This window comes from Macrotis lagotis, chromosome X, assembly GCF_037893015.1.
Source record: "Macrotis lagotis isolate mMagLag1 chromosome X, bilby.v1.9.chrom.fasta, whole genome shotgun sequence".
In the NCBI taxonomy this organism is placed as follows: domain Eukaryota; kingdom Metazoa; phylum Chordata; class Mammalia; order Peramelemorphia; family Peramelidae; genus Macrotis; species Macrotis lagotis.
The window spans coordinates 626,411,968-626,425,907 of NC_133666.1; the positions used below are offsets into that span (position 1 = coordinate 626,411,968).

The 13,940-nt window shown below is 45.5% G+C and overlaps 2 protein-coding genes across 8 annotated transcripts in view; one reads left to right on the top strand and one right to left on the bottom strand.

Annotated features, from left to right (window-relative positions):
- Positions 1–1,048, bottom strand: part of DOCK6 (dedicator of cytokinesis 6) — an 85,269-nt gene extending 84,221 nt beyond the window's left edge. For all 7 annotated transcript variants that reach the window (XM_074203437.1, XM_074203440.1, XM_074203436.1 and 4 more), the window contains exon 1: positions 969–1,048. In XM_074203437.1, the coding sequence (XP_074059538.1) occupies positions 969–1,012 (44 nt within the window). In that variant the 5' untranslated portion in view covers positions 1,013–1,048. The remainder of the gene's footprint in view (positions 1–968) is intronic.
- Positions 1,049–3,946: 2,898 nt separating this feature from the next.
- The window catches only part of TSPAN16 (tetraspanin 16), a 53,008-nt gene continuing 43,014 nt past the window's right edge, over positions 3,947–13,940 (top strand). Inside the window, exons 1-3 of the mRNA XM_074202167.1 lie at positions 3,947–4,083; positions 8,974–8,976; positions 9,089–9,098. Of these exons, the coding sequence (XP_074058268.1) occupies positions 3,947–4,083; positions 8,974–8,976; positions 9,089–9,098 (150 nt within the window). The remainder of the gene's footprint in view (positions 4,084–8,973; positions 8,977–9,088; positions 9,099–13,940) is intronic.

A 13,940-nucleotide genomic window follows, 5' to 3' on the forward strand; every position in this document is an offset into this window, starting at 1 on the left:
AATAGGTTTCTGGGGGTCCCTAATGTGGAAAAGGTCAACAGTCGAGAAGAAAAAGAGTCAATGGGGTCAGATTTTTCATGCTGTAAGACTTGCTGTCCCATCTGACCCCAAGATCTTTGTCAATCATCTTCACCCTGACATTTTCTATTAAGCTTCCTTCTCACCCTAATGAAATCACAATTGTATATTCTTAGGGATGGAGCACTTGGGACCCAGAGGGGCAGGGAAGAGTCAGAGCAAATGGAAAAAACTCTCCTGAGCTCCTACAAATATGTTTCCTGCCTAACCCCGGGGGTACTGGAGACCCGGACCCCCGTATCCACGCGCACCCTGCTCACTGCAAGCTTTCTGTACCCCCTGGTGCCCAGACCCCCCCCCCCCGGGAAGCAGCTGGAGCTTGTGATTCCCCCTCCCCCCACCCCCAGCTGGCCAGCTGGTCCGGACCCAGCCCCCTCCCCTCCCCTCCCCCTCCCTGCTGGATCCCAGCATCCTGTCTCCGGCTGAACTGGAAGCAGGAGCTGGGCCTGTGCTTTCCCGGGTCACTGCTGTCTCCCCGGACTTGTGGCGGGGCCAAGGCCGTGGAGCCCGGCTCCCGCGCCCCCCGCCCACCAAGCCCCCTCTGCCTGGGCTCTGGGCCCCATCCCCGTGCCCGGCTGGGGGCGGGGGAAGCTCTGCCCGGCCCGGCTCATCACCCAGATCAGGTCCGGCCACTTGGGGACGCCGAGGCCCCCCTCCCCCTCCTCCGGCCCGGCTGGGGAGACTTGGGGCTGAAAGCCAAAGCCAGGGTTCCCATGGGGGGCCGGGCCGCGTGCTCCTGGGGCTCCGGCCTCCCCGGGCAGGCTGGGGCGCTGCCTGGTGCCGGGGCCCGGCCCCCCAAGTCCTCCGGACCCCCAGGCGGGGGCGGGGCCCGGCACGTGGCGGGGGCTCGGCCGCGCCCCGCCCCCGCGCAGGCCCCGGCCCGGCTTTACCTGTTGATCTTGTGCGCGAAGGCGCGGCGCTCGGAGGCCGCCATGGGGGCCCGGTCCGTCCGGCCGGCCGTCCGTCCGCCCGCCCGTCCGTCCGTCCGTCCGCCCGTCCGCCCGCCCGCCGGCCCGGCCCCGCGCTCACAGCAGCCCCGCGGCCACAGCTCCGCCGCCGCCGCGAGCCTGCCGGGCAACCCGGGCTGGACGGGGCGGGCCGGGGCGGGCCGGGGCGGGGCCCTTCCGGAGGCCCAGGCCGGCTCCCTGCCGCCCCCTGCAGACCCCGCCGAGCCGGAGGCGGGGGACCGCCCCCCAGCCGCCCCCCGGCGCCGCCCCTCCCGGCGGGATTCGATTCCCGCGCAGCTGCCAGGTGGGCACCCCTGAACCCCACCTGGCGGGCGCTAGGCATCGCTCACACCGATGCTGGTAGCTGTTTCCTGCAGTTCATTCATTGGCTTAATATCACAGCGCTGAATGTGGGAAACAAAGAGTAAAAACTGAACTTGACAAACGGCTAAGACTTGTGCGGAGCTGGCTAAGGCGCGGCTCTGTCCTGGCAGCCGGCAGGCGCCCCGAGCGGAGCCTGGCAGCAGCCTGGGACTGGGCTCATCCCGGCTCGCAGCTGAAGAAGCCCAGCAGCGCTTGGGTGACTGGCCCAGGGCCGCCCAGCAGCAAGTGTCCTCAGAGCCTTCCGACTCCACATCTCCTTCAGCCACTGCGCCCGCGATGTTCCCCTTCATGGTCAAAGCAGACCACGACATGGGGAGGCCATGCCATGACAAGCGCGGGAATTGGACTTGAGGGGGGCTGTGCTCAGTCCCCAGCCTCACCTTCTCCTCTGGAGCCCTCCGGTCCAGCCGCCAGATATGCATCAGGAAGACTGGAGATGACTCTGGATGCCAGGCAGTCGGGGTTAAGTGACTTGCCCAAGGTCACACGGCTAGGAAGAGTATTGGAACTCCTGTCCTCCTCTATCCGCTGCATCACCACTTCGCTTGTGATTGAGTGAAGGACCGAACTAATTCATTTAACAACGCGTTGATTAGGCTCCTGCTGTATGCACAGCCGTGTGCTGAGCCTAGGCATATAAGGTTTGCAGCCTTTGCCAGAGCTCTGAGTTTAATAGAGGGGGAAGACACAAAGAAGAAATAGCTAAAATACAACTTCCCATGGTCAGTGATTTCAATTTAACAAGCATTTATTCAATGTTTAGTATGTGCCAGGTCCAGAGGTTGCAAAGACCTCAAGAAAGAAAATAAAACGACACCATTTTTTAAGTGCCCACTTTACAAAAATTGGCTTATCTGAGACTCCCAACTAGGAGTTTCACAGTTGAGAAAACTGGGGCAGACAAAGGGTAAATGATTTGTTCAGGGTCACACAACCAGTAAATGCCTGAGAGAGGATCCAAACTCAGATTTTCAGACTCCAGTCCCCAGGTCTCTCTATTCACTGCTCCCACCTAGCAGCATGCATTTTACTGACAATAAGCAATAAATACAGTTCAATAAATCCCAAGTAATTTTGGGAAGGTCAGGTCAAGTCAAGTCAACAACCAGGTTTTTTTTTTTCACTTATTAATATTTTGGTTTTTCCAATTACATATAACAGTGGTTTTCAACTATCATTTTTATAAGATTTTGATTTTCAAATTTTTCTTCCTCCCTTCCCAAGATAGCAAGTAATTTGAAATAGATTGTGCATGTACAGTCATGTTAAATGTATTTCCTTATTAGTCATATTGTGGAAGGGAAATCAGAACAAAAGGGAAAAAACATGAGAAAAAAAGACAGATTTTTAAAAGTGAAAATAATATACTTTGATCTGTATTTAGACTCATCATTCTTTCTCTGGATGTGGATGACATTTTCCATCACAAGTTCTTTGAAATTGTCTTTGATCATTGTATTGCTAAGAACCAAATCTATCATAGTGGATCAACACACAATTCAACAAGCATTTATTAGGCACAGACTGTAAGCAAGACATTGTGCTACACTCTAGAGATACAAAGAAAGGCAAACCCACCACTGAGAATTAGGAAAGGTCCTTAAAGAGACCTAGGGAAGGGAGGCAATCTGGAATGAGGGACAGTCTTTGCAAAGGCTGGAGATTGAGAATGGAAAGGTTCCCAAGATAGACAATGGGATGTCTAGTAGTAACAGATCTCAGAATATCTAAGACTCAAAGTTATGTGAAATCAGCCTGGGAAAGTAGTCTCAGCTAGACTGAGAAGACTGGAAAGTGCTAGAAAGAATTTGGAGCAGGACCCAGAATTCATAAGAAGTCACTGACACTCACTTTGGAGGGAAGTGAAATGGTTAGATCAGGGTTAGTTTCTCCACTTCCCCACTGTGGCTAGTGACATCCTTCATGAATATGTGACTTCTCTGCTTAAAAAGGTCTAGTAACTTCCCAGGTGCCTCAAGGTTCAGATACAAACACCCCCATTTTATATTTATAGTTGGTTCTAACCTGACTTGCCAGACTCATCATACATTACTCCACTTCATACACTTCAGCCAAACAAATCTACTCAACTGTTCCTTCCATAGGATAGCCAATCTTCAGTTTCGGTGTCTTGGTACAGGCTCATACCCATGTCTGGACACATTCCCTCTTCACCTACAGTTCTTAGCATCCCTAGATCTCTTCAAAACTAAGCAGAGAAGTGAAGCCATTATTCATCTCCCACATCGCTGATGCCTCCTCCACAGAAATGACCTGATCTTTATTCTGGATAGATTTGGCATCTACTCCTATGTGTACAAGTTGTTTCCCTGATAGAAGGCCTTCTCTGAAGGCAGATATGACTTCATTTTTGTCTTTGCAAACCTCTTGCTTGGTAGAGTACTTGGCCCAGTGGAACTGTTCAAAAAATGCTTACTGATTAATTGAATGATTTGTAGCAGGAGTGGATTGGGGCATTTTTCCTGGAGCCAAGTATGTGACTGGGGTTATGTCAAAGAGGATTAGCCACTAGCATCATGGGGGAATTGACCCTTGTGGAGGATCATTTTGGGACTCTGTTAGATCTCCCTTGTCAGAGAATTTCTCTGCATGTCCTGCCCCCAGAAGCAATGATGGCTACAAACACATGGCAAGAGAATATGGACCTTCCTCAGTAAGTCTGAGACTGAAGCTTAAGAATGTTAAATTGGACATCCCGAAGACATCTTAAACTTATTATGTCCAAGAACTGACCTCATTTTCTTCTTCCCAAACGTTTTCTATTACTCTCCAGGCACCATCATCTTCTTAGTTATCCTGACTTGAGAAACCTAGGTGTTATCCTTGATTTCCATCTCCCCCCAATCTCTCAATCTGTCTGTTTCTTAGTCTCTGTCTATATTGCTCTGTCTCTGTCTCTGAATGTCTCTTTCTCTCTGTCTCTATCTCTGACTCTGGCTCTCTCCTCCCTATCCCCATCCATTCAGTTCTGTTGATTCTACCTTCACCTTCATTTTGTTAATATGCTCCCTTTTCTCCTCTGACACCACCACCACTTCTTCACCTTATGCTTGGACTATAGCATTAAGCTACTGTCTGATCTCCCTTCTTCAAGTCTCTCCTCCAATTCATCCTCCACTCAGTTGTCAAACTGGTCTTCTTAAAGGTCCTAAGAATCCCACCATTCCCTTTCAATCTTCTTATTGCTTCTTATTGCCTATAGGATTGAATATAGTCCTTGGTTTGGCTTAGAAAGTCCTTCATAACCATATCCCTTCTTTTTGTTGTTTTTCAGTCATTTTTCAGTCATATCTAATTTTTCAAGAGCCCATTTGTAGTTTTCTTGACAAAAATGCTGGAGTAGTTTGCCATTTCCTTTTCCTGTTCATTTACAGATGAGGAACTCAGGCAAACAAAGCAAACCCTTGCCCAGGGTCACATAGCTGCAATTTGATCCCTTGACATGAATTATACTTAAATTTCGTATAAAATAGATTTTCTGGGGTTCAAATCTGAGGTGGGGGTAGGGATGTGCTGGTAAGTATTTAACGAAAGGCTCTCCAAAAATGTGCTATCTTCTAAATTTACTCTATATTATTAACATTTTCTCCATCATTTTTTATAGTCTAGAAATCATCAAAAACACACACACACATCAAGCCCTGATTTATAGCATTTGCCAAGTTTGGAGGGGTAAATTGTCAGAAAAAAAATTTAACAATTAGTTGTGCCAAGCTGATTCTAGTTGGCTCTAGCCTTAGAGCGTGAGAAAGAACTAATTCTTCTCTTTGAGGAAAGGTCACTTCCAGGTTGAATACAGTGTTGTATGAGTCCAGAGTAGGAGCCCCTTTGGGCAAAGGACCTTCTTTAGGTTATAGATTAGGATAGTTTTTGAACAAAGACATAGAGGTGAGAAAGTGTATACCTAGGAAATGATGGGAAAGAGGTATTTCTGAAGGACTGTTTCATTTCTGAGGGAAACTGAGGGACTTCAGAAGTTACCTCAGGGATAAGCAGATTTGGAAAACATCTGTGACTTGATGTCACAGGTGTAGCAGTTTGAGGTTGCTTTTCCTTACATTAATTGTGAAATTCAAACTTTCTATTTGCATGTAAGGAATTACAGCTTTGAGTAACTGCTTGGGGTTCTGGGTTTCTGATTGCCATGCAGGTGAGGGACATCTGGCTTTGAGATCAAATCTGCTGGGCTTTGGGGGTCATAATGGCAAGGTCAAGAGCCTTCCTTGGGAGGAGCACCAGAAGAGGAAGACCAGATCTCATCAAAATCTATGGCACCTGGAGGCCAAGATGAAGATCAGTGCTGCCGAATAGCTGAGACTGTTAGTAAGGCTCTTGGTGAACTGGTAAGCTGTAGGGAAACATTGCTTCTCTAACCATGCTTCCCTTGATTTCTGTTGGGATACAACAAGAGCCAGAGCTGGGGTCCCAGGCACATACATCCCCTCTTTCTCTTATTCCCTTTCCATGGGTCTGTAGGTATGAATGGTTTGAGAACTTCTCCAATTCTTTGAAAAACTGGGAGTGTGAGCAGGAATAGGAAATAGAAGGCTGTATATAAGAGCATTTAATCTTTTTTCTTTTCACTTTCACAATGTTTAAAAAATAATCAGTAGTCAATAATCATTTATTAAGCACTTACTATGTACTAGACGTTATGTCAAGTGTTGAGAATACAATAAGAAAAGGAAAGATAATCAAGAAGCTGACAATTCAGTGGGAGAAGAATACACAGAGAAGGAAGCTCAAAAGTTAGGGAGTGGCACCAATCCAGTGAAAGGACTTTGAAAGCAAGCAGAAAAACTGATGGGGAAATGAAGTTAGTTGGAAAAATCTTTGGGAGGAGTTTATTACTCCACTCTTTACCCCTCAAATAACAGGGGAGAAGTCACCGAGGCTATTTAACATCAAAATTGAACCCATCTCCATGATGATGAGATTTCAGGTAATAAGCTTCTCCAGTTAGAGGTGGAACTAGGCAGAGATTATGATGGGAAGTGCACTATGTGACTTCTATGTTGTATATCTCTGTCCTCTGATTGGGGGAGGTCATTGACTAAGGGAAGAGATTCCAGATGTGAGGTGGGAGGATAGATATTTTAAGCAATATTCTATATCATCCCCCATGCAATGTGGAGGGGTGTTAGGGTAGATCAGAAATTATTACAGTGTATAACCGCTCCCTCTCAAAAAAAAAATCAATTAAGCTTAAAAAGTAAAAAGAATTTGCAAGTCATAGTGGCTGTAGTGGCAGAGTGTAGACCACCAAAAGACCAAGGTGGGGCAGAAAAGACTCTAAAGCTCTGAATAGAAGGAATTAATTGTTTCCTTTACAAAAAACTTAAAAATAAGGTATATGTCCATTGGTTGAGAAATACCTAAGCAAACTGTGGCATATGAATGTAATTGAATATAAATGTAATCCTGATTTAGCTCATGCCCCTACCAGCTAGATTCCTCCTATTTGTTCCTTTTTTTTTTAAGGATTTTGCAAGACCATAGGGTTAAGTAGCTTGCCCAAGGCCACACAGCTAGGTAATTATTAAATGTCTGAGGCTGGATTTGAACTCAGGGACTCCTGACTCCAGGGCTGGTGCTCTATCCACTGCACCCCCCTAGCCGCCCCTATTCCTCCTATTTGTTGGGGACCAGTGACATTTCATTTAACTCCAGGTAGTGTCTACAAAGAGATATTTACTTCAAATATTGATTGATTGATGATTAATACTTGTCCTTCATTCTAGAAGAAAACCATGACATCAGGGAAATATACAAACACTTTCATCAGTACTTCTAGGACCTACCTTTTACCATTTTCATCTTTGGGGAAAAAATAGTCTCAAAACTTTTAACATTGGGGCCCTCAAATTCATGTCCAAAATCTGAATCACCTTGGGATGAATTCTCTGGCTGGATTGGGATCCTGAAGATCACTCCTAAAGACTGCTTTGGGTCCTTATTGTGGAAGAAAACCAGAAAATTGTAATTGAATAACTAACTGTGCCCTACAAAAAAGAAGATTATACAATTACTTCCTTTGTGCAGTTGGGGTATTCTGGGTAGGGAACATTACATATGCAGTCACACTTAGTAGTTGTATTGGTTAATTTCCTTGAATTACTCTGTTTTTCTTCTCCCTTTTTTATTTTACATTTTAAAGGGCCTTTTGTTTGTAAGGGCAAGGAGAGGGAAACTTATTCAGAAATGAAAATGATGTAAAAATAAAAGATGATAATTTTTTATTATTTATTTTTCTAATTATATGTAAAGATAATTTTTAACATTTCTGTTTGTAAAGTTTTTTTCCCTCTCATCATCATTCTCTCTCCCCACCCTAGGATGGTGAGTAATCTGATATAAGTCATACATGTACTATCATGCTACACATATCAATCATTATTTTAAAGACTGTTTCCATTGTTGTAGGAAGTTTCAATGAGGATTCTAAAGGCAGAATAACTAATCCAGAGCTCATAAGGCAACCCAGAAATCATCAGGGGTTTATAGGTGAAAGCCTAGTCTAGTATGTGACTCTGGAAGAGGTCCTTAATATCCTCCCCTCAAATTAGGCCCACCTGAAAAAGGGCAGTAGGGCTGAGAATTTGATGTCACCCAATGACCACAAGGTCTTAAATTCTTCACACTTAATTGACAAGTTTTACTATAGTCCAGGGCTTAAAAGAACCTGATTGTACATTCCTGGCTTCTTGCTTGGCTAACTCAGCAGGTCTGTTTACATTCGGGCTTGTAACATGTACACATGTGAGCTCAGACGCCCACATGCCCAGTGACACACCCCAAAGTGATCCAACCACTTTGCTCTGGGATGAGCTCTGATCGACCTGCTCCAGAACCAAGTATTGTTACTTTATACCCTTTCCCCAAAAGTCCCTTCCTCCTACCCCATTCATCTTCTACCTCATTCCTCTTTGCCCCCAAAATACAACCCTGCCCTTAGAACTGTTCTAGCCTTCCAGAATTCAATCCTAACACTAGGCCTGGTATGGGGATAAAAACCCTGGACTTCAACTAAAAATCCACCTTCTGTAGGAAGTCTTCTTCAACTCCTCTTAAATCTAGTGCCTCATCTCTCTATCTTGTATATAGCTTGTTTTCACCTGTTTATTTGCTTGTTGTCTTCCCAATTAGATTGTGAGTTAGATGGCTCTGTAGGTAGAGCTCAGATCCTGAAATCAGGAGGACTAGAGTTCAAATTTGGCCTCAGATACTTACAATCTGGGCAAGTCCCTTAACCCTGACTGCCTCACATCCAGGGCCATCTCCAGATCTATATCTGATCACTGGACCCAGACGACTCCAAAGGAGTAAGTGAGGCTGGTGACTTAGCACAGCACCCCCTTACACAAATCCAATTCACTTGCTTGTCATGGCATCACCTCCCTGATGTCATCATGGTCTTGGACAAACATCAGATTGTAAACTCAAGGTTGTATATGGTTTGTTTGCACCTTACTTATCTCCCTCTTTCAGACTGTGAGCTGTTTGAGGGCAGGGCCTGTTTTACTCTTTTCTGTATTCCCCATAGCAGGTAAGCACCTACCAAAAAAAGAGAGACAAAAGAGAGAAATTCTTTTGATTATTAATCAGAAAGCTCGGGTTCTGATTCTGGTGATATAATTTCCTCTCTTTTTTGGTCTCAGATGGACGAGGGTGAGGAAGAACAGAGAGGGGCTTACTTCTGAATTCATTCTAGCTCATCAAAGAGTCCTGATTCAGATCCTACTACCCAGGTGCCTTGGGATGGTTTGTTAGACAGTGTTGATACTTTATCAACCCCTAGGTGTCGCTGTGGCAGCCTCTGCCCTCCCGCCCCTCCCAGCCAGAAAGGGGCGTGGCCAAACCCTGGAACTGTCCAATCGCTACCCTCCTGGACTGCGGGGGGTGGGACCGTCTGCTCTGGTCTCTCCCTTTGGCTCCTATTGCCCTTGGAGATGGAAGAGAAAGCCTCAAGCTCTTCAGATTCTGCCCTTGAAACCCATTGGGGGCAGGAGGGTGGGAGGAGAACAGCCTTTATTGATCTATGATGTACCAGCAAAAGCTTTTCAAACAAAAGGGCTCATAAAATATGCTCCCACGTGCTTGCCAGGAGCCCTGAATCCAGCTTATGTAGTTGGTGTAATATAAAACCTCAGAGATGCACTTCTCATTTTCCCAGGGAGTTAGTGACTGGCCTTCTTCCCCTGAGCTGGAGGATGGGAGAGATTTATCTGAAAAAGATCTGAAATTTCAGTGGACACAAGTTCAATTTAGATCAGCAGTGCTACGACCAACAAAAAGTCTAAAGTGATCTTCAATCCTATTATGAAAGAGGGAGAAGGCAACAAGCTTTTTTTTTAAATTCCTATTATGTGCTAAATACAAAATACTCTATTAATATTTTATTTAGGGGCGGATAGGTAGCGCAGTGGATAGAGCACCAGCCCTGGAGTCAGGAGTACCTGAGTTCAAATCCGACCTCAGATTCTTAATAATTACCTAGCTGTGTGGCCTTGGGCAAGCCACTTAACTCCATTGCCTTGCAAAAAAGAAAAAACCAAACCTAAAAGAAAATTTTATTTAGTCCTTACAACAACCCTGGGAAGTAGATGCTATTATTATGACCCCCATTTTGCAGTTGAGGAAACTGAGGCAAATGGAGGTGAAGTGACTTGCCCAGTCACACAGCTTTTCTGAACTCCAGTCCTCCTGACTATTGCCAAGGCATTCTTATCTACTGTGCTACGTAGTTTCCTCAAATGTACTGAAGATTTGGTTCTCTGAATATTTCATATATACCAGAACAACACATAGGCTCCCCTCAATGTATGGCCTTGGATACCAGGATAATTTTTGAGAACCTAGCTGCACCCCCTTTCCTCTCTCTTTCCTTCACTAGATTACTATAGAATGGTAATGTTCAGACTGGGAGCCTAGAAAAGAGTTCATCAAAGTTAAAAAAAAAACAAAAACAAAACTGAAGCAGACAGAATTTTTGGACCTGTAAATGAGTAGTTTCATTTAAATCAAATATCTAGAGTGAGGGATAAAAAAGTAAGACCACAACCTGAGATGGGTGGTTAGTCTATCTGGTTGTGGACATAGTCAGGGATAGCACCTTACAGTATAGAATGGGCACCTGGTGTGAGGGGGCTGAGGGTGGGGTGGAGTGGATATACTAAAGAAGAGCCTGTTTCCTTCCGTGCTTGGGTGTCTGGGCCTGGAACCTGGCAGGTGAAGTTTGGGGAGACCTTCCCCATGCAGGGTTTGAAGTACAGAGAAGTCAGGTTCTGGGAGTGATAGGTGTGGCTGCTACCTAAAGGCTCAGGTGACTTCATTGGCACCTGGACTTTGATAAAGCTTTGGGAGAGATCTGGATTACAGAGATTTACTTTTCCCTCCTCTTCTTTGTCCTTTCTTCCCTTCCTATACCTCTCCTACCCTTTTCTCTTCTCCCTCTCCCTTCCCTCTCACTCCTCAGTCTGGCTTTCTGACCCTCACCCGCTTCCATCTCTGTCCTGCCTTTCCTCCCATTCATTTGCTTTTCCCCCCATCCCTCCCTCTTCTTAGTCTGATTCCCTCCTTTCCTCCCTACCCTTTCTCTTCTTTCTTTTCTTTTCCTCACTTACTTTCCCCCCGTTCTTTCTTTTCCTTTCCTTCCCTCCCTCTTCTCCTTCTCTCAAGTTTTTTTGATATTTATTTCTTACTTTTGTAAAGTAACTTTATATTGTTAGCTACTTTCAGTAGTTTGTAAATTTGAAATAAAAACCTGACACTTGCTGGTAGATGTTTAACGACTAAGAACCTGAAAAGCACAGCTCGTTTTTATATTTAACCTGCATCATTAATATTTCCCCAGATCATTTTCTTAAGTCCAATCAACAAAACAAACTATGATCTGCAGCATTTGACAACTTTGATGGAATAGATTCTCACACTGAAAACTGAACCATCGCCACAACCCAGCCCCTCCTCTCTCTCTCCTTTGATTCTCCATTCCCTTCCCCCTGCCCTCCACCCCCTTCTCTTTCCCTCCTCCCTCTTCTTCTCCTTTCCGACTGACCACCCCTCCCCCTCCCAGCTTAAAGAGCCCTGACTGGGCTCTGCCAATAATTGGATGGATAGATTTGGCAGTGGCTAGGCAGCTAGATGGAGCAGGGGATAGAGAACTGGGTCTGGAGATAGGAAGAGCTGAATTCAAATTCAGCCTCAGATACTAGCGAGTCAGGTCACTTAATCCTGTTTGCCTCAGTTTCCTCATTTCTAAAAAGAACTGGAGAAGGAAATGGTTTCAGTGTCTTTGCTAAGAAATCCATTAACCCCATGTCACCTTCTAGAGCCTCAGTTTTCCCGTCTGTATATAGAAGGTCATCTCTGGACCTCTGGAAGTTGCAACAGAGAAAACTTGAGTCCATAGGGATTGTCTCATCTGTGGACTCAGGACTAGGATAAAACCTTGGAGAAAGACCTGGAGACAGAGCTAGATGTTTTGTGTACATGGGCCCTTTGGCTCTACTCTTCTTTTGGGGGGTAGTATTGAGGGGTCTCCCGGTTACAATCCACCCATTCTATTCTATTTCTTCCTTGTGTCTAGGGACAGAAAAATTGAGGGATGGAGATCCAGAGATGGAGCCAGCAGAGACTGTACCACTGTGACAGAGCTTCAAGATATTAGGGACAGAGCTGGAACAGATTTTAGGGAACTTGAGGAGTTGGGGCCAAGGCATGGGGGTGGTGATCAGAAGCATGGATAGAATAGGGCCAGGCTAGCCACCACTGTGAAACCTTAGCTGCTGTCTGTGTTGGGCCAGGAAGCTCATCCCCCTCCCCCAGCCAGGGCTCCCCCCCCCCCAGCTTCCTCTTATTGTTCCTAGGGCTGATCCTGGATGGTCCAGAAAACAAAGTCCATTCCCTGATTCTTTCCCACAATTTGCCAGCTGGGAGGAAGTAGGTTTCTTTGCAGTTTTACTGAACTATGTCTAATAAAATATGTGCAGTAACAGCATGGATTGTTTGTATAACTATATGAGATTGGTTAGAGGGAAGTAAATACCCCAGAGAACAGGGATAGGGCTAAAGTTCATGAAATTCTACTTTTATTTTCCTTCTGAATCTTCTGAAATCTGCTTACCCCAAATCTAGGGTGAATGTGACACCAAGTCTAGATTTTCTCCTCTCTCATAGATACTAGGTCACTTACCAAAGGATTTCCATCATTTCTACCCCAGCAACTAATTCCTCTGTTTAATGAGAATCAGATCCAGAATCAAATGTCCCTTTTTGACAAACACACATACACACATATGCATATATACCGGTAGATACAAACATCTACATCTACATTCACACACATAGATATCCCTTGCTGGTTAGTTAATATGGTGACTACCTTTTTTTTTTTTTTCTAGAGGCTTTTAGAAAGTGGGGAAAGAGTCTAGCATGGGATGCTAATGATCGACAGAGTCTCAAGGATCATCGGGGACAACTCCCAAGTCCACAATCATTCCTCATCCACTGTCACTTGTGCAGGGATTGAATTAGGTGGTCTCTGGGTTCACCATATAAAGAAAATGAAACAAAGAGATCCTAGTCATATAACACATAAATTGGTAGAATTCAAGAAAAATTCAGTTTGGCAAACCACTTTTCCCCACCCTGTTTTGATTGGATTGCTTTTTCATACACTAGTTTTATTTTCTTGTCAGTCCTGTGCTCCTCTCCCCCTTAAGAGGAAGATTCTCCTCTCCTTCCTGCCTCATTCTTTCTGGTCCTACAGATCCTTGGTCAGCATCCACTGTATCCGTCCCAGCATATTGCTTTGACAGCTGCTGTCCTCATTGCTCTATCCCTTTGTCAACTTGTGACCTTGGGGTCAGAGGCTGTAGGAGGAAGATAAACCATAGGGGAGAAGACAATGGTTAGAGATTGAACCACCAGAAAAGATGTGTGGTTGTGATGAGGAGATGTTTTGTGTGTGTGTGTGTGTGTGTGTGTGTGTGTGTGTGTGTATAATAAAGGAGTGTCCCTGTGAGTGTGTGTGTGTGTGCCTGATGGGGAATGTCCTTGTGAGTGTACACACATGGGCTAAGGCCCCATAGATGTCAGCAGCTGGATGACTGTGAGCAGGGGAAACCGGTCTAAGTAATGGGTTAGAGAAGTCCTGTTTTCTGAAGTAGTTGAGTGTTGATTACATGTAAGGGTATGCCTCCCTCTAGTGTCACACCTGGGAATAGCTGACCCAGTTCTAAGACGGACAATGGGATCCCCAAGACCCCTAGGACAGGACAGAGGACTCCCAGTGACTGAACATTAGCCAACCCAAGCTGGAGGAAGGGTAGAATATCTATGTTCAGTCATTTGAGAAGAGGGTCAGGGAAACTTGGAGGTTCACAGGAACTTAGAATCTATCTCTTCTAAACCCCTCATTTTCCAGAGGAGGAAAACCCAGTGAGTGTTAAATGACATGGCCATTACACTGGTTTTACAGGGCCAAAGAGAACAGACAGAATCCCTCTT